This window comes from Callorhinus ursinus, unplaced genomic scaffold (assembly GCF_003265705.2).
Source record: "Callorhinus ursinus isolate GAN/ISIS: 27379988/994484 unplaced genomic scaffold, GSC_fseal_2.0 scaffold27, whole genome shotgun sequence".
Lineage (NCBI taxonomy): Eukaryota > Metazoa > Chordata > Mammalia > Carnivora > Otariidae > Callorhinus > Callorhinus ursinus.
In genome coordinates, this window is record NW_027397089.1 from 22521733 (window position 1) to 22539740 (window position 18008).

Here is an 18008-nt window from a genome sequence, read left to right on the forward strand (position 1 = left end):
TGGTGATAGACACACCTCTAAATCCCCTCTTAGAGCAGTTATCTTAGAAAGCTTACAATTATAATTCCTTTCTCTGACCTTTTGAAAAGAAAGTCTACTACTTGAAACTATTTCTTCAAGGACTTGAGAGCCATCTCTCTGAAATGCAAACATTCAGGGAGTTAAGAGAGACAATTCTCACTTCCCCAGTCCCTGTGGGAGCATAAGGGTCTAACTTCAGCAGGGTCACCATCTTGCTTTAATATGTACGGGTGCCACAATCATAAAGATAGGAGAAGTTTATTTCTCTCCTAGATAAGCACCAACTAACAAATCTTAATACCTCTTAATACCACTCAATGTCTTTCCCTTGGCATACCATTAAAAAGTCTTTAGTATTCTGTTTTGGGGAAGTTGAGTTCCTTCATGCTGGTCCCTCTTTTCCACAGTAATTCTGTTACTGAATGAAAGCTGTCCTCACCGCTCTAATGAGTGTCTGGCTTCGTTTCAGATGTCTCCTTCATTCTGCTTGCTTCATAGTCTTGTAAGTGGGTTGGGTACCTTTCCGGTTTCCAGTAGTGATAAGTGTTTTCCATATCTCATTAATTTGGGTATTTTGCATAATATTTCAGTCCCAGAATTCTCCATAAGCTGTCACCCTAGTTTATTCTTATCTCTGGGGGATATGTTCCAAGATCCCCAGTGGAAAGTACTGAACCTTACATGTGTACCGTTTTTTTCTTCTTCCTGTACATACGTAGCCATGAAATAGGCCTTGTGACATAGGGCTAGGCTACTATTGACTTTCTGACAATACATTAGGAGGATCATCTGCTTCCTGACTGCAGTTGCCTGGGGGTAACTGAAACCATGGAAAGCAAAACCACAAATAAAGGGGGACCATGTACTTGTAGTATAAGTGTATGAACAGATCATGCATTTTGTAGCAAAAGTACACTTTAGTTTGAGTCTTTGCTTCAATATTTTTATTAGCTTCTTAAAACTGGGTAAGGGACTAAAATTTCTGTATCTCATTTTCTTCATTTGAAAATTAAAAAAGGGGCACCTGGGTGGCTCAGGTCATGATCTTGGGGTCTTGGGATCGAGCCACACATCAGGCTCAGTGGTGAGTCTGCTTCTCCCTCTCCCTCTATTATCTCTCATGCTCTCTCTCAAAAAATAAATAAATAAAATCTTTAAAAGATTAAAATAAATATATACCGTATGGACTTGTTGGAAAATTGAGATTGAATGAGAAAACATGGGCAATGGGTAATACCTAGCTCAGAGTAATTGTTCAATAAATAATTACTACTTTGAATTATCAATCCCTGACAAATCCTGAAGAAATTTGCTTCTCTTTTTTGTCGTTACAGTGCCTCCTTATGGCATCCTTCACACACCTGTCTGTAGGTTTCCTCTAATAGGCAGTGAGCTTCACAGATATCTTTTATCCCTATATCCCCAGCTCCTGCCATTTGAAAAGATGGGCATTTGATAAACGTTTAGTGAATGAGCAAGTACATGAATAAATGAATGCATGTGTGAATTCATGTTTCATTTTTCTTATATTTGGTCTGACACAAAGATCTATCTATTGTGCTGCCTTAAAATTTTCTTAAGACTCATCAGTCTTGGGCGCCTGGGTGGCTCAGTTGGTTAGGCGACTGCCTTCGGCTCAGGGCATGATCCTGGAGTCCCAGGATCGAGTCCCGCATCGGGCTCCCTGCTCAGCAGGGAGTCTGCTTCCCCCTCTGACCCTCTTCCCTCTCGTGCTCTCTATCTCTCATTCTCTCTCTCTCAAATAAATAAATAAAATCTTTAAAAAAAAAAAGACTCATTGGTCTTAGAAATAGGATCTAAAAGTACAAATGGGAACTTACTACAGCATAGTTTTCATTTCCTGCCTTTGGCTATATCTGGTTGGACTACTTACTTAAGCTCAACTTGTTAAAACTCAATAAATGCCTACCCCACATGATTTGACTCATACATCCTCTTTTGTCCACAAGCAGTTGTCTTAAGAGCGGAAAGAGCTCTCAAATGCTGTGGCAACTTAGGAACTCAGTAGAACAATGGATTCCCGTTCTGAGGTAGAAAATTTGGATGAAGATGGTTATACTCAATTAGACTTCCGCTCTCAAGGCATCACTGGGAGACCTGTGGTCTTAGAGAAAGGTATCTTTTCTTTTTGCTTTCAATGTTCTTGTTCTCATCAACTAAAACACTTATGTGGAGAAGATTTGAAAGACTTATGATTTGTAGGCTGAAAACCTTTTAAAAGATTTTCGGAAGTCACTGAAGATATTTTGAAATATCTTTGTTCGTTGCAAGCATTTGGTAACTAATTATTAGTATTTAAATTAATTATTAAGATGGCAGAAAATACAATTTCTCAGGTGCCTGGGTGGCTCAGTTGGTTAAGTTTCTGCCTTTGGCTCAGGTCATGATCCCAGGGTCCTGGGTTTGAGTCCCGCATTGGGCTCCTTGCTCAGCAGGGAGCCTGCTTCTCCCTCTGCCTCTCTCTCTTTCTGTCTCTCATGAATAAATAAAATTTTTAAAAAGAAAAAAAGAAAACACAATTTCTCTGTTCTGTAGAAATAGACACTTCAGCAGTAAGGAACTATAAATAAGTGTGATGAAATGCAAAGATGTAAGAATTTCAATAGGCATGACTTGCTTGTTTGGTAGAAAGGAGTAAATCATAGAATGGAAGTCATGGAAATTTAAAGTAATGTGTATGAACAACATCAGGATATTGGAGATTAGAGAGAGAAGATAGGCGAGGGAAAAAACAAATTTGTGATTTTGTGGTAAAGGCCAAAGGGACTTCAGATGTCATAGGTTTTGGAATCATGAATCTGATGTGGTTTTTGGGGGTAAGACATTGATTTGGATTTTTTTTTCTTAACCAAATGGGAGTCTTTTGTATACTAGTGAAGGAAAATATATGTGCTAGATGAAAAGATTCCATTTGCAGAACATGAGTCTTAAACAAAATAGAAAAGGAGTAAAATATGGAGAAAGGCATTATATGCTCGCTCCCTTAATAGAATGAGTCATGTAGTTTCCTCTGTGGTTCTATTTGACAATTCTCTGAAATGCTTGTAATGTTTATTCTCAAAGACAGAACTATATCCTTGGTGCAGTGGTATTAACATAAAATGAGTTTCCTGTTATCAAGAGAAAGATTATTCATAAGTTTTGACATGAGGATTTGCTCTCTTCTGCTTTATGGTAACCCACATTGTACAATTATTTTCCCTTTACCACTTATGAAATCCTTTTCTTTCTCAACCTGTTGAGGAGGACTAGAAAAACTGGATGATGCAAGAGGTAGGGAGGCAGGTGTATGTTTCTACGTACTTGTTGGCAAACAGTGAGTTATGTATAATGTGCTAGTAGCCTCTAGACTAGGTGCTTTTATGTGTTAGCTCATTTAGTTTCCACAATAATCCTCTGAGGTATTATTACCCCAATGTTTCACAAAGAGAAATGAATAAACAGTGGGAGTAATTCTCCCAAAGCTATGCAACAAATAAGTGAAAAGAGAAGGTTGTCCTCAGTAACCAGGGCTATTTCCCCTACAGTAGCATGTCTTCTATAAAAATGAGTGGGATTTCAGAAACTCTGGTAATGTCAGGACCATCAGTGTGAACCTGAAATTAGGAGTGTACAGATATCAGGGCACTGTGCTGAAATTATAGTTCCAGGACCTAAAGAGTTATGCTAAATGTGAGGGAAAATTCAGATAATCCTAGATGACTAGATTATCTGCATATCAGAGATTAATAGTTCACTTTAGAATTTTCCAGATTTTAATGAACTGTAGAACTGAAATGCTCTGTGATTTGTCATATTTCTTCATTTTAATTTCTGTTCCCTCTGGCTTCCTAGCAACTTCTGCTACATCTCCTCATTGGCGTCGCATTGCTGTGACTTTGGGAATCCTATGCTTGCTAATACTGGTGATAGCTGTGATCCTGGGTACCAGGGGTGAGTACTGGTGGGGGAGATCAACAACAACAACAGACATTTGATAAGCATTTACTACGTGCCAGGCACTCTTTTAAGAGCTTGACATGCATAATCTAATTGAATCTGTATGTTAACCACATTGAATCAGTGCTACTAATTCATCTTACTTATAAGAGAAGTGAGAGGTGGGGAGAGGTGCATTTCATTTTCTAGGGCCATAAACTAGGTAGAGGTAAGACCATGATTAGAAATTTAGGCAATCTGACTGAAAAAAACGCATACTCTTTTTTTCTTTCTTTTTTTGTTTTAGAGAGGGAGAGAGAGCCAGTACAAGTGCGGGGGGGGGGGGGGGACAGAGGGAAAGAGATTCCCAAGCAGGCTCCACACTCAGCACTGAGCTGGACATGGGGCTCCATCTGATGACTCCGAGATCATAACCTGAGCTGAAATCAAGAGTCAGAGGCTTAACTGACTGAGCCACTCAGGCATCCCTAAAAAAATACATACTCTTAACTATATTGCTCTAGTATCTTCCTTGAATAGCTGGTTTTATTTTATTGTTTTTTAAATATTTTATTTATTTATTTGACAGAGAGAGACACAGCGAGGGAGGGAACACAAGCAGGGAGAGTGGGAGAGGGAAAGGGAGAAGCAGGCTCTCTGCAGAGCAGGGAGCCCGATGTGGGACTCAATCCCAGGACCCCAGGATCATGACCTGAGCCGAAAGCAGATGCTTAACAACTGAGCCACCCAGGCGACCCAAGGAGCTCTCATTTTTAAATAACAGAAGAAAGATAGAAGATTTATTACTATTTCAAATCTATCGTGCTCCAATTGATGGTATTTCATGTGCCTCTTGTTCTCTCTTTCACACTCCTCTATCTGCTTTGTTTTTCTCCTTTTTCCTACACCTTCATGGAAGTAATGTTTTCTTTCCATTTATTTATCTATCCTCTATCATATATCATCTGTCTATTTATCTATCTATCATCTATCTTTCAACTACTTTTACCTCTCAATCAGCAATGTGTTATCTGTTTATCATTAATCAAAAATATATCCCTTTGTATTCCAACAAAAATGTGGATTTTGGACTTATAATTTCAAATATAGTAGAATGACTTTTTTTTTCCTGTCACTGTAATTGTTGTTGGTATATGAAGCTATTTGGAGATCCAATTCAGGGAGCAACCCATTGAAGAACAGCTTCCCATCAAGAAATAAAGAGAACCACAGTCAACCCACACAATCATCTTTAGAAGACCATGTGGCTCCTACCAAGGCTCTCACAACCACAGGCAAGGGCAGGGTTAAAAGATGAATGGAATCCTTGAAACAGGAAAGTTAATTACTGTGGCTAAGGCCTGGGGTAGGGTTGGTAAAGACAGTATTTTTCCATGCAAGGATTGTGCATCCAAGGAAAGCACACATCAGTATTATCTCAGTATAGTATGTCCCTGTCACATATGTAATAAAGTGATATAAATATCCCATGCATTCGGCCAATGATTTCTAAGTTGGATATTTTTTTTCAAATTAGTGACGAATTTATCACTTTCTACATATTTAGACCTATAGGAGATTGTATAATTTGATGCAAAGGAAAGAAATGTGTTCTCCCCCCCTTAAGAATTGACATTTTAAAGTAACAGAGATAGAATAGGAAATTGGATGTCAGAAAGGAAGAAAGAGAGAGAAAAGGAAAAAAGGGAAAATGTGCTTAGAATAAGAATTGTATGTGAATTAAACATATACAAGAGACATAGACCTAATAGAATAGATACGTTCCTGAAAACTCTGGTTATATTTAATCATACAATTCATTACAATTTTATACACACTTGACCTTTATTTCTAATTGTATCATAATTGACTATGACAATATTTTGACTTCAATTTTCCATCTCTGGACGATACCTCCTCACTGTTTGTATCAAATAGCTAAAAATAGAAAGTAGAGATACTCTATAACGTGAATAATTGCTCTTATACGTTTCTCATTTGGAAAGTCGCATTCTTAAATGGATCTCACAACTCTAAAATAAGTTAACATGAAATTACTGTATATCTTGAAGATTGATTTTGAGTTGATTTATTTTAAAAATTATCATGAAGAAAGGGAGTAACAGACTGAAGGTGAAAGAATGGAAGACAGGTCAAGAAGGAAAGGAGGGTTGACTGTCTAAAACACTGTTTATAGTTAATTCATTTTTAAGTTTTAAATGAATGAGGGGGTTTCAATGTGGTCTCTTCTGTAAAAATCGTATACCTATAATTTGAACTGAAAATGGAATATATTACTGGCAATTCATTGATTATTAAGTATCCTTGGGATGAATGATGCTTGCACTGAAAGAGCAAATTGGTATGTTATGAACCTCATTGTATTTACTTTTTATTTCCAGGAGCTTTTTCCAGCTCTTGTCCTCCTAATTGGATCATACATAAAAACAACTGTTATCTATTTAGCACATCATTAGCTTCCTGGAATAGAAGTAAAAGACAGTGCTCTCAACTGCATTCTAACCTCCTGAAGATAGACAGTGCAGAGGAACTGGTAAGTGTAGACTTCAGTTATAATTATCTATAGTCTATATTGAGCAGAAAAATAGAGGTAGAGTCCAGGTAATGATAATTTTCCCTAAAAGAGGGCACCTGGGTAGCTCAGTCGGTTAAGTGTCTGCCTTCGGTTCAGGTCATGATCCCAGGATCCTGGGATGGAGCCCCACATCGGGCTCCCTACTCAGCAAGGAGTTATCCCTCTCCCTCTGCCCCTCCCCCCACTCATGCTCTCTCTAGCACTCTCTCTTTCTGTCTGTCACAAATAAATAAATAAAGTCTTAAAAAAATATATTTTCCCTAAGAGAAAGTCACATTTAGTATCCTCCATAATTATAATAACAGCATGTATTAAGTGGGTAAAATATATGGTTTTTTAATTAATTCAAAAATAAATATTTTCACTTTATTTTTTTAAAGATTTTATTTATTTTCTTTTAGAGAGAGTGTGCGTGTGCTTGAGGCGGGGAGGGGGTCAAAGGGAGAGAGAGAATCTCAAGAAGACTCTGCACTGAGTGTAGAGCCTGATGCAGGTCTTGATCTCATGACCCTGAGATCTAGACCTGAGCCAAAACCAAGAGTCAGATGCTTAACTAACTGCACCACCCAGGGGCCCCGGTGTGTTTTATTTTAAAACAAATCTATTCGAACACACTCCAAGTTTGCATGACAATAACAATCAGGTCACTACTCAGTTTTGTGCATTTGGATTTCAATTCTTAAATTTGGTGGAGTAAAATAGAAAATTCTCCCCCTTGTCGTCATTATCAAGGAAAATAGCAGCAATGATAATATACATTTATAAGTCATTTAGTCTTTGCAAGATACCAGGAAAGGCAAAGAGGTTTAAAAAGTAGCCTTGCTATTTCAATGCTTATATAGTTTGTAAGAAGAAAGAAACAACTAAATAGCTGCTAAAAGTTAAATATCTGGTATTGGCACCCAATGACATAGGAATTAAGACAGAGATCCCTGGATATATAAAGTTTTACAGAAAAGTGGGAGTTATAATGCACTGTGAGTGAAAGGTAGAACTTGGTTGGGCTATAAGAAGGGATTAATAGTCAGGAAACACTCTACACTATAAATCTAAACAATCTGTAACTCCTACATTTACTTTCACTTCCTTTCAACTTTTGTGTTTCTGTCCTGCAATACCTGACAGTTGTAGTTCGCATGAAAATGAATGGAAGTAGATTGTGGCAAAGAAAGGGAATGACACTGGAAGTCTATCCGGCTTTTCAATGTTCCTGTCCTTTGTCAAGTGTCATCATTAAACCTCAAATTACTTATTCATAGAACATGCAGTGGAACTATGTTATTTTTATATTTTTATCTAACTCTGCAAAGGATTTCTTGACAAAAATGTGACAAATTCATATATTTGATTTGAGAAGATAGTGGCCTGTTGTCCATGAAAATTGCCTCGGAGCTCTGTCATTCTCGGATCTTGTCAGGCAGGTTGCATGGAGGCATTATAATTTTGACATTATGGGTCTATTCCTTATTGGAAAATTAAACAATAATGACTCTGAAGAAATGAAATATACTTTTTGAGGCACTCAGTGGCATTTAATAATTGACACTTCTCTCTAGGTTGATGCCAGGGTATGCATGCATTCTTCACCAAGGCGACTCAATCTGTTGTCTCTTTCTCAGTGTCTGTCAGAGTCTCTCTCCATCTTTTTATCTCTATCATCTCTGTCTGTCTCATTCTATCAGTGACTCTTTGACATGTATTTGTATTTATGCTTTCCTACAGGAATTTATCGTAAGGCAAATGTCTTTTCAACCTGATAATTCATTCTGGATAGGGCTTTCTCGCCATCAGACTGAAGGACCATGGCTCTGGGAGGATGGCTCAACGTTCTCTTCTAACTTGTAAGTATCTGGAAAGACAAAACTTCACACCCTTTCTCAGAAAGCCAAGAGCATGTCAAGCAGTTAAGAATCTGATTTGTGGGTCGTTTATGAGAATGAGAGAAAGGGAAATGGTGATGAAGAGAGAAAAAGAATGAATCAGGAAAAAAAGAAAAGAGGGTAGAGGAGAATTTTACAGTCGCAATACGCTGAGTGGTCATCTAGTGCTGTCGACACAAATGTTCCTCAGCTTTCTTACAAGGAGGGCATCTGGCACCTGTTTGAAGTAGTCCAGTTAGGACCCATCACTGTTAGTATAAAACTGTGGTGAAGAGCATGGGCTTTGGAGTCACTTCTCAGGTTGAGACAATGATTGGCTCACTCACTGTGTGAAATTGGTTAAGCTGCTTGACCTACCTGAACCCCTCCCTCTTTCCTCATCTGTAAATGAGAATAAAAATAATACCTGTCCGTTAGGATTTTAAGATAAAGGAGATAAAAGTCAAATCATTTAGCATAGTGTTCTGTACCTAGTAAATATGTGACACATGCTATTATTAATTTTGAAAGTAACCACATTTCACACTTTATAAAGTTCTTTTAAACATATTTCCATTTTCATCATAAATTCTCCCTCATTGTATGTGGATCAGCTAGGGTTCTTCAGAGAAGAAGATCTATATAGATCTCCTATTGGTTCTGAAGAACTCTGACTGATCCACACACAATGAGGAATAATTGCTACATGGAGATTTATTATGAGGAATTGGCTCCCATGAGTATGGAAGCTAAGGCCCACAATCTGCCATCTGCAAGCTGGTGACCCAGGAAAGCCTGGGGCTATAAATTCCCTTCAAGTATGAAGGGCTGGGAACGAGGGGAGCTAATGGTGTGAAACCCAGGGGTCAGGTAGAAAGAAGATGAGCTACACTGAGATGTCTCAGCTCACAAAGTGAGACAGGAAAAGGCAAAGTTTCCGAAGTATATTAAAATCTCCTACTGCGATTCTACTTGAAATTCTGTAATTATTTTGATGTGCTGATGATGTATTATTAGGCACATATAGATTTAGAATTTTTATACTGTACAGGTGCACAGCCCATTCAAAGTACTTCTTCTTTTCTGTCTTTCCTCTTTCTGAACTGTTTAAATAATTTTATGACTCCATTTTTTCTTATATTAATTTAGAATTTACTCTTACTAATTTTTTCATAGTTGCTCTAAAGATTACAACACACATTCTTCACTCATCAAAGTCTAATATTAATTGTTTTATAATGTTCTTCCTGGGCAATATAAAAATATATTAGAATATTTCTTTACTCTGTGTATTCCCTCCCCAATTTATATGCTATTATTTTTGTATACTTTAATGTTGTCACATCTTTCCCCACATTTTAAATCTCTACAAATGGCACCTGTCTTACAACTGCAGGCTTTTATAATCACTGTAGGTCTGAACTCAAGTTGAGCCCTGTCAAGAAGGCTTAGTGTTTGCTTCTGCCAGTCAAAGAGAGGCACCACAAACCTGAGATTACTTGAACACTCTGCTTGTTTTTTTGTTTTGTTTTGTTTTGTTATTTAAATACACTGGTATTATGGATTCAATTAGAAGATCTGTGTAAGTATGAGCTTGTGGTTCAACTTCTCAGGGGATGTAATTTTTTTCTCCCATCTTCCACTTGGTGGCAAGATTGAGACAGGCACTTCTCACTGTTAACTCTTTTCTGGTTGTAGTTTGTTTTCATTTACTCCTACACCAGAATAATCCTTTGTTCTGCAGGGTTTTCTTCTAAATTCCCATCTTGGATGAATTTATTTCACAGTATTAGTTAAATAAATGGTCTCTCAACAATTGATGGCATCTCAGATTCAGTAAAAAATATAGCCCTAGAAAACAGTAGATGTATAGATTTATACACAGTTCATCTGGATATTTCCACGTATTTATGGTTTGCATTGCTTCCTATTTATTTCTGTCTCCTACCTTCCATTTCAACCGTTTTCCTTAAACCTGAAGAACGCTCTCTACTATTCCCTTTAGAGTAGAAATTTTAGAGTTTAGTTCTCTGTGTCTAAAACTGTTTTTATTTCAACTTTTCTAAAAAAATATTTTCTTTGATTATAAAATTGGAAATGTGTAGTTTGTTTCTCTCAGCCGCTCAAAGATACTGTTATAATGTTTTCCTATTTTTTATTATTGTTTTTGAAAGGTCAGCTCTTTGAAGGTAATATATGTTTTAAACCTGGTGCCTTTTTTCAGCTTTGGAAAATTCTCAGCCAACTTGCTTCAAATGTTGCTTCCACTCTATCTTTCTTCCCTTCTTCTGGGATTCCAGTTATATACATTATAGACCCATTTACAACATTCTGTATGTCTTGTTTGCTTAATCCTTCATCCTTTTTTTTTAAAAAGATTTTATTTATTTATTTATTTTTGAGAGAGACAGAATGAGAGATGACAGCACGAGAGGGAAGAGGGTCGGAGGGAGAAGCAGACTCCCTGCTGAGCAGGGAACCCGATGTGGGACTCGATCCTGGGACTCCAGGATCATGACCTGAGCCGAAGGCAGTCGCTTAACCAACTGAGCCACCCAGGCGCCCAATCCTTCATCCTTTTTTCTTTATATATTTACTTCTCATATATCTTTCATTTCTCAATTTTTTTTCTCATCTGTGGTTAATCTGGTGTTAAAAGTTTTTAATTTTGTTTAGTGAATTTTTCAGTTCTATAACTTCAACTTGGTTCTTTGTCAAATCTACTCTGTCACTATTTATAATTCCTAGCTTTCTTCCAACCTTTTCAAATTTATCTTTTAACTCCTAGAATGTAGTTGCTTTAACATTTGTATTTGATAATTCCAACGTCTTATACTCATGTATGTCTGTTTCTATTACGTTTTTCTCCTATTTTTCATTCATGTTGATTTTTCTTATATGTCTGATTATTTTGTTATTAACTTTTAAAATTTTACTTCCAGTATAATTAACATATAGTGTTATTTAGGTGTTCAATATTGTGATTCATTAATTCTATGCATTACTCAATGCTTCCCATGATAAAGTATACTCTTTAATCCCCATCACCTATTTCACCCATTTCACAACCCACATTCTCTCTAGTAACCTGTTTGTGTTCTATAATTAAGAGTCTGTTTTTGGTTTGTCTCTTTTTTCCTTTGTTCATTTGTTTTTTTCCCCTTAAATTTCACATATGAGTGAAATCATATGGTATTTGTCTTTCTCTGACTGGCTTATTTCACTTAGCATTATACTCTCTAGCTCTATCCATGTCATTTCAAATGGCAAGATTTCATTCGTTTTTATGGCTGAATAATATTCCATTGTGTGTGTGTATTTTATATATATATATATATATATATATATATATATATATATAGCCCCTCTTCTTTTTCCATTCATCTATTGTTGGCCACTTAGGCTGCTTCCATAATTTGGCTACTGTAAGTAAAACTGCTGTAAACATAGAGGTGCATGTATCCCTTTGAATTAGTGCTTTCATATTCTTTAAGTAAATACCCAGTAGTGTGATTCCTGGATCCGAGGGTAATTCTAGTTTTAATTTTTTTGAGGAACTCCATACCATTTTCCACAGTGACTGCACCAGTTGCATTCCTACCAACAGTGTAAGAAGGTTCCTTTTTCTCCACATCTTCAACACTTGTTTCCTAAGTTTTTGATTTTGGCCATTCTGACAGGTGTGAGGTGATATCTCACTGTGGTTTTGATTTGCATTTTCCTGATAATGAGTGTTATTGAGCATCTTTTCATGTGTCTGTTGGCCATCTGAATGTCTTCTTTGGAGAAATATCTGTTCATGTCTTCTTCCCATTTTTTAATTGGATTATTTGATTTTTATGCCTGATTTTTTTTTTTAAGATTTTATTTATTTATTTGACAGAGAGACACAGCAAGAGAGGGAACACAAGCAGGGGGAGTGGGAGAGGGAGAAGCAGACTCCCCGCGGAGCAGGGAGCCCGATGCGGGGCTCGATCCCAGGACCCTGGGATCATGACCTGATCCAAAGGCAGACGCTTAACTTCTGAGCCACCCAGGTGCCCCATGCCTGATTATTTTTGATAGTGTGCTCAACATTACATCTTAAATGTTTGTAGAATTAATTTGAAATTTACAGAGTGGCTTTTAATTCGCTTCTGGTAGGCATTATTTGGGTGTAAATAATACAAACTGCTGAGTATGATCACATTTTGATTTTAACACCACTTAACTATTTCACTCCCACCGGCCTAAGCACAGTGAATTTGTTAACAATCTTGACAAAATATATGTCCTACTTTTTTTATAGCACGTGTTCGTCTTGAGTTTTCTTTTGCTATTTAAACATATGACTAGTGGATTCTAAAAATCACAAGAGTGGGCCCAAATTATCACTTTGATATGTTACTATGCCTTGGTTTCCTGGGTGGCAGTAACTTAACGTAACTCTGTCCATACCCAAAAAAACTCTTGGACGTCAAGGAAAACTTTTGGAGAACACCAGTCAGAATTCTCCCTGAGGCCTGAATCAAAGTTGTTTCATGCTTTTAGCCTAGTCATTTCTACAAAAGAATTGTCTCAATCCTCTAGCCCCAGGACCAAGAAGAGCTGGATACACAGGTTGAAGAGCATCAGTTCACAGCTTTTACAGTGAAGCTCAGTGTTGCCTTTTATTTATTTTTTTTAAAGATTTTATTATTTATTTGAGAGAGAGAGACAGAGATAGTGAAAGAGAGCACAAGCAGAGAGGAAAGGGAGAAGCAGGCTCCCTGCTAAGCAGTGAGCCCGATGTGGGGCTCGATCCCAGGACCCTGGGATCATGACCTGAGTGGAAGGCAGACGCTTAACTGACTGAGCCACCCAGGTGCTCCAGTGTTACCTTTTATTTGAGATAGAGAGCACGAGAGGGAAAAGGGTCAGAAGGAGAAGCAGACTCCCCGCTGAGCAGGGAGCCCGATGTGGGACTCGATCCCGGGACTCCAGGATCATGACCTGAGCCGAAGGCAGTCGCTTATCCAACTGAGCCACCCAGGCGCCCGCCAGTGTTACCTTTTAAGCTCGACTAATTAATACTGCTCCTTCAGGAGACTGAAGAGCAATAGAACAGAGTGGTACTCCCACTTACCCATGATAATTATCATAATTGTCTATCACTGTATTGTAATATAATTCTGTCTTCAGAATGCATTAAAATATATAATGCTATTTTCCCCGCCTTTAAATGGCCTTGATATCTATGATTCTTCATTTATTTTTTTAAGATTTTATTTATTATTTGAGAGAAAGAGAGCATGAGAGAGAGAGATCATAAGCAGGGGGGAGGGGTAGAGGGAGAAGCAGACTCCCCACTGAACAGGGAGCCTGATGTGGGACTCAATCCCAGGACGCTGGGATCATGACCTGTGCTGAAGGCAGATGCTTAACTGACTGAGCCACCCAGGTACACCTATGATTCTTCATTTAGTTCTAGATACTTCTCAATAATAACTCTTCTGCTTGGTTTCACTAGTCTGTTGTTTTATTTGATAAATATACTTCTAGGTAAGAGGTTGAAAGATAAATAAAGAACTGTCTATAGAATACTCTATGATTTTTCTTGTCAGGAGCTTTATTTAGTTTTATGTGACTAATAGTATTTTTCTTAAAAAATTTTTGAGTCGTTTTTATGCCTTAATAACGAATGCTCTTCTGTTACCATTTGAGAACTAATGCAATCTAAATTCAAGTTTCCTTTCCCAGTAACATAACCACTTAGGAACTCTTTTCACCAATATCCTTACCCATATCCTCGCTAATTTATTTCAGCATTCTGTAGATAGTAGACAGTATTTCTTACATTTGTTTTAATTGCCTCATTTATTTTAACAGGTTTCAAATCAGAAGCACAGAAACCCAAGAAAACTCATCTCACAGTTGTGTGTGGATTCACCTGTCAATAATTTACAACCAACTTTGTAGTGTGCCCTCATACAGTATTTGTGAGAAGAAGTTGTCAGTAAAATGATGGGGGGGTGTCAGTGTGGAAGAGCAGACAGAAGTATGTAAAATAATAAGAAGGGCAGAAAACAAAACAGAAAAGAGAGATATTTGAGGTCAAAATAACTGCTGAAAATATCAAGAGAGCTCAGCCAACTTTAATCTTAGATGAGAATGGAGAAGCTATGATTCTGAACTTACCAACTTAAATGGCAGACCAGTATTAGGTTCTAGTTAATAGAGCCCTAGAAATGGAGTCAAGTCAGCTGAACTTAAATCTTCATTCCACCACTGACTGACCTAATATTAACATGGAACTGGCCATAAATCTTTGGTGTTTCAAGAAGATCTTTATTTCTGGGTCTACTAGAGTTGCTTTTTGTCCTTAAAAAATGCCCCTGAAGTACACACGATGTGTTTCCATGATATGTTCCTCCATGTCTAATAGTGTATCAGACACAGGTGGAAGGCAAAATGTATTTCTGAATAGCAAAATGAGGGAAAAAAAAATCTTCACTACAATCAGAGATATTTTATTATTTTGTTCATCAATATGGTTATGATCAAAAACATCATGAAAAAGCAGCAACTCCATCTCTTTTTTCCCCTCAGTTAAATAGCCCAGAGAATATGTCTGCCACATCTCTGACTAATAGGATCTTGTATAACGTGAAATAGTATGGTAACTACTCTTATAAGAAAGTGTTGTCCATTGTAAATATTATCAATCAAAAAAGATCTGGTAATGAATATAGAAAAAAAAAATAATCCAGGGGCCTGGGTCGCTCAGTTGGTTGAACATCCAACTCTTGATTTCGGCTGGGGTGGTGATCTCGGGATCCTGAGATTGAGCCCCGTGTCAGGCTCCATGGTCAGCGTGGAGTCTGCTTGAGATTCTCTCTCTCCCTCTCCCTCTGCCCCTCACCCTGCTCATGCGTGCTCTCTCTCTAAATAAATAAAATCTTAAAAAAAAAAATCTTATCACTGAGGTATTAACATTCTGAAAGGCAAAACATGTCTTACTATTTTTTATGATTACCATTTGCAGTTTTTAGCAATTTTTCAATAATTACAATTAAAAGGTATTACTGGAACGTGTTTCCTTATATGATGATCTGTCTCTTTCTTATTTTCTCTTAAATTTTCCCCTTGGTCGTGTTTTTATTTCCATTGTTATTACCATGTGAACAGAAACTGCAACAAGTTCACTGGATTTTTCACTTTAAAATGGTTAATTTTATGTTATGTGAATTTCACTGTAATAAAAAAATGATAATCAAAGAACCTTTGGCCTCCAAATGCTGTGTGTAGTAAACATTATCACAATATGCCCTCTCTCCATAAGAAAATGATGATGAACTTGGCTCTTAGGAAGAGGTAGTATAGTAGTAGTTTTATGTTGAAGAATAAATTCGGGGGTGCCTGGGTGGCTCAGTTGGTTAAGCGACTGCCTTCGGCTCGGGTCACGATCCTGGAGTCCCGGGATCGAGTCCCGCATCGGGCTCCCTGCTCAGCGGGGAGTCTGCTTCTTCCCCTGAACCTCTTCCATCTCATGCTCTCTATCTCTCATTCTCTCTCTCTCAAATAAATAAATAAAAAATCTTAAAAAAAAAAAGAATAAATTCGGGATCTTAAGTATTTAAAAACTGAAAAGAAGAAGATATAGAAATTTTTGGTGAAGTTTCTTAATGCCTTTTAATATACAAACTTGAATTGTCACTATATGAAAAGACATGTGAAAAGGGCAAAGATAATTTGAGAGTTAAATTAAGGCACAAGGTGAGATTTTGAAGAGTACCATGTCTTTTAATTTTGTTTTTGGTTTGATCAATTCCTCCTGGGTCCTGAGGATGGAGTGGATGATTTGAGAAGTCATAAAATCAAAAATAATTCTGGATGCAGAATGTACTTAGAGCAGACAACAATATTTATTGTTTAAATATTTATGATTTAAAGATAAAAGTGTGACTATAACAAAATGATGATACAAAGTAAGATGCTCTAGATGGTCCAAGCATACTACACCTGACTTGTTAATACATGTTTATACCACAGTTTACATGGGCATGTATGTGGGAATGAACAGGAAACATCCATTTTTCTAAGAGACAGAAAAGGGAAAATAGCTACTAGCTGAACTTTTCTTTTTTTAAGATTTTTTTTTATTTATTTAATTGACAGAGAGAATGAGAGAGAGAGACAGCGAGAGAGGGAACATAAGCAGGGGGAGTGGGAGAGGGAGAAGCAGGCTTCCAGCCAAGCAGGGAGCCCGAGGAGGGGCTCGATCCCAGGATCCGGGGACAATGACCTGAGCCGAAGGCAGTCACTCAACCGAGCGCCCCTGAACTTCTATCTAAAGGGTAAATTCAAGATGAGTAATGATCATGCTAGAGGAAACACTTACCTACTGGAGGACCACCATCTTCTCTGGCCTGAGTTATTGTGGTAATTTTCAAAGTAATCTCCCTGTGTCCGCCTTTGTCCTTCTAAGCTCCTTTTTCAAACATGCGGAGTGATCTTTTAAATTTAAAACAAATCATGTCAGCCCTCTACTCAAAATCCCTTAGACTTCCCATGTACCTCAGAGTAAAACTAAATATAAATAAATTGAAATGAAAAAGAAAAGACCTTTTCAATTGTCGGTGGGCCACTTTACTCCTTTGACCTAATCTACTTTTCTCCTCTTCACTCATTCCATTTAGGACACTGGTTTCTCTCTTGTTTCATAATAACTGGCATGCTTCCACCTCATGGCATTTGAGCTTTCTGTTCTCTTTACCTGGATGATTCTTACCCTACATATTGCAGGACCTACTCTTGTACTTCTTATAAAAATCTCTGCACATACATCATTTTCTTAACGAGGCTGACTCTGACTGCCATATTTAAAATTACCAATCCGCCTTTTTGTATATTCTTTTTTCTTTTTAAAGATTTATTTATTTATTTATTTTAGAGAGAGAGAGAGAGGATGGGGGCAGAGGGAGACAGAATCTCAAGCAGACTTCCCACTGAGTGTGGAGCCCGATGCAGGGCTCAATCTTACAACCCTGAGATCATGACCCGAGCCTAAATCAAGAGTCAGTCACCCAGCTGACCGAGCCACCCAGGTACTCCTCCTTTTTGTATATTCTTAATCTCCCTTACCTTCCATATATTTTCATAAGTCTTATTATAGTCTAATATACTCTATTATTTACTTACTTTCTTTTATGTTATCTGCCTTCCTCCATAAAATATAGGCTCTAAAGGACAGAGAGTTTTGTTTTATACTGATGCATCCTAAAATCTGAGAATAGCACCTGAAATGAAGCAGGTGTTCAAAAAATATTTTTGTCATTGTTGAAAAAATAAGTATTTAAGGACAAGTAGGAAAAATGTTAATATAGGTTGTTTAGTGAAAAGTATCAAGAATCTACTTGAATCAATGAAGTTTGGAGAATAGTTTTAATTGCTTTTCATGAGAATCATAATCATTAGCACCTTCTAAATGTATTCTTTCAGGCCCCAGCTGTTGCAATTTCTATTACTGATCTTCCTGCTCCTTTCTTCAATGTGTTTCACTTACCTCTTCCTTCAAGTTTTTTTACCGCCTTATCTCCTGTAACCTTTTCTAATACATCAATCCAATGCAAATA

General features: G+C 37.3%; 1 protein-coding gene across 6 annotated transcripts; it reads left to right on the forward strand.

The window, feature by feature from the left end:
* The first annotated feature begins 1961 nt into the window (after positions 1-1961).
* CLEC7A (C-type lectin domain containing 7A) lies at positions 1962-15654 on the forward strand. 6 transcript variants are annotated; one of them, XM_025879880.2, is made up of 6 exons: positions 1962-2157; positions 3877-3975; positions 5121-5255; positions 6363-6514; positions 8279-8397; positions 14263-15654. In XM_025879880.2, the coding sequence occupies exons 1-6, from the start codon at positions 2055-2057 to the stop codon at positions 14396-14398; spliced, it is 744 nt and encodes a 247-aa protein (XP_025735665.1). In that variant the 5' UTR covers positions 1962-2054; the 3' UTR covers positions 14399-15654. The 6 variants fall into 6 exon arrangements, with proteins under 6 accessions (XP_025735665.1, XP_073734090.1, XP_025735667.1 ...); XM_073877989.1 differs by lacking the exon at positions 8279-8397; XM_025879882.2 differs by lacking the exon at positions 5121-5255.
* Positions 15655-18008: the final 2354 nt, after the last annotated feature.

Bases quoted from the DNA above. Each gene is read 5' to 3' on its own strand.
- CLEC7A (XM_025879880.2), top strand. From the start codon at position 2,055: ATGGATTCCCGTTCTGAGGTAGAAAATTTGGATGAAGATGGTTATACT. The intron at 5,256-6,362 runs GCAAGGGCAGGG...TTTTATTTCCAG, and splicing joins CAAGGCTCTCACAACCACAG to GAGCTTTTTCCAGCTCTTGT. The intron at 8,398-14,262 runs GTAAGTATCTGG...TTATTTTAACAG, and splicing joins TCAACGTTCTCTTCTAACTT to GTTTCAAATCAGAAGCACAG.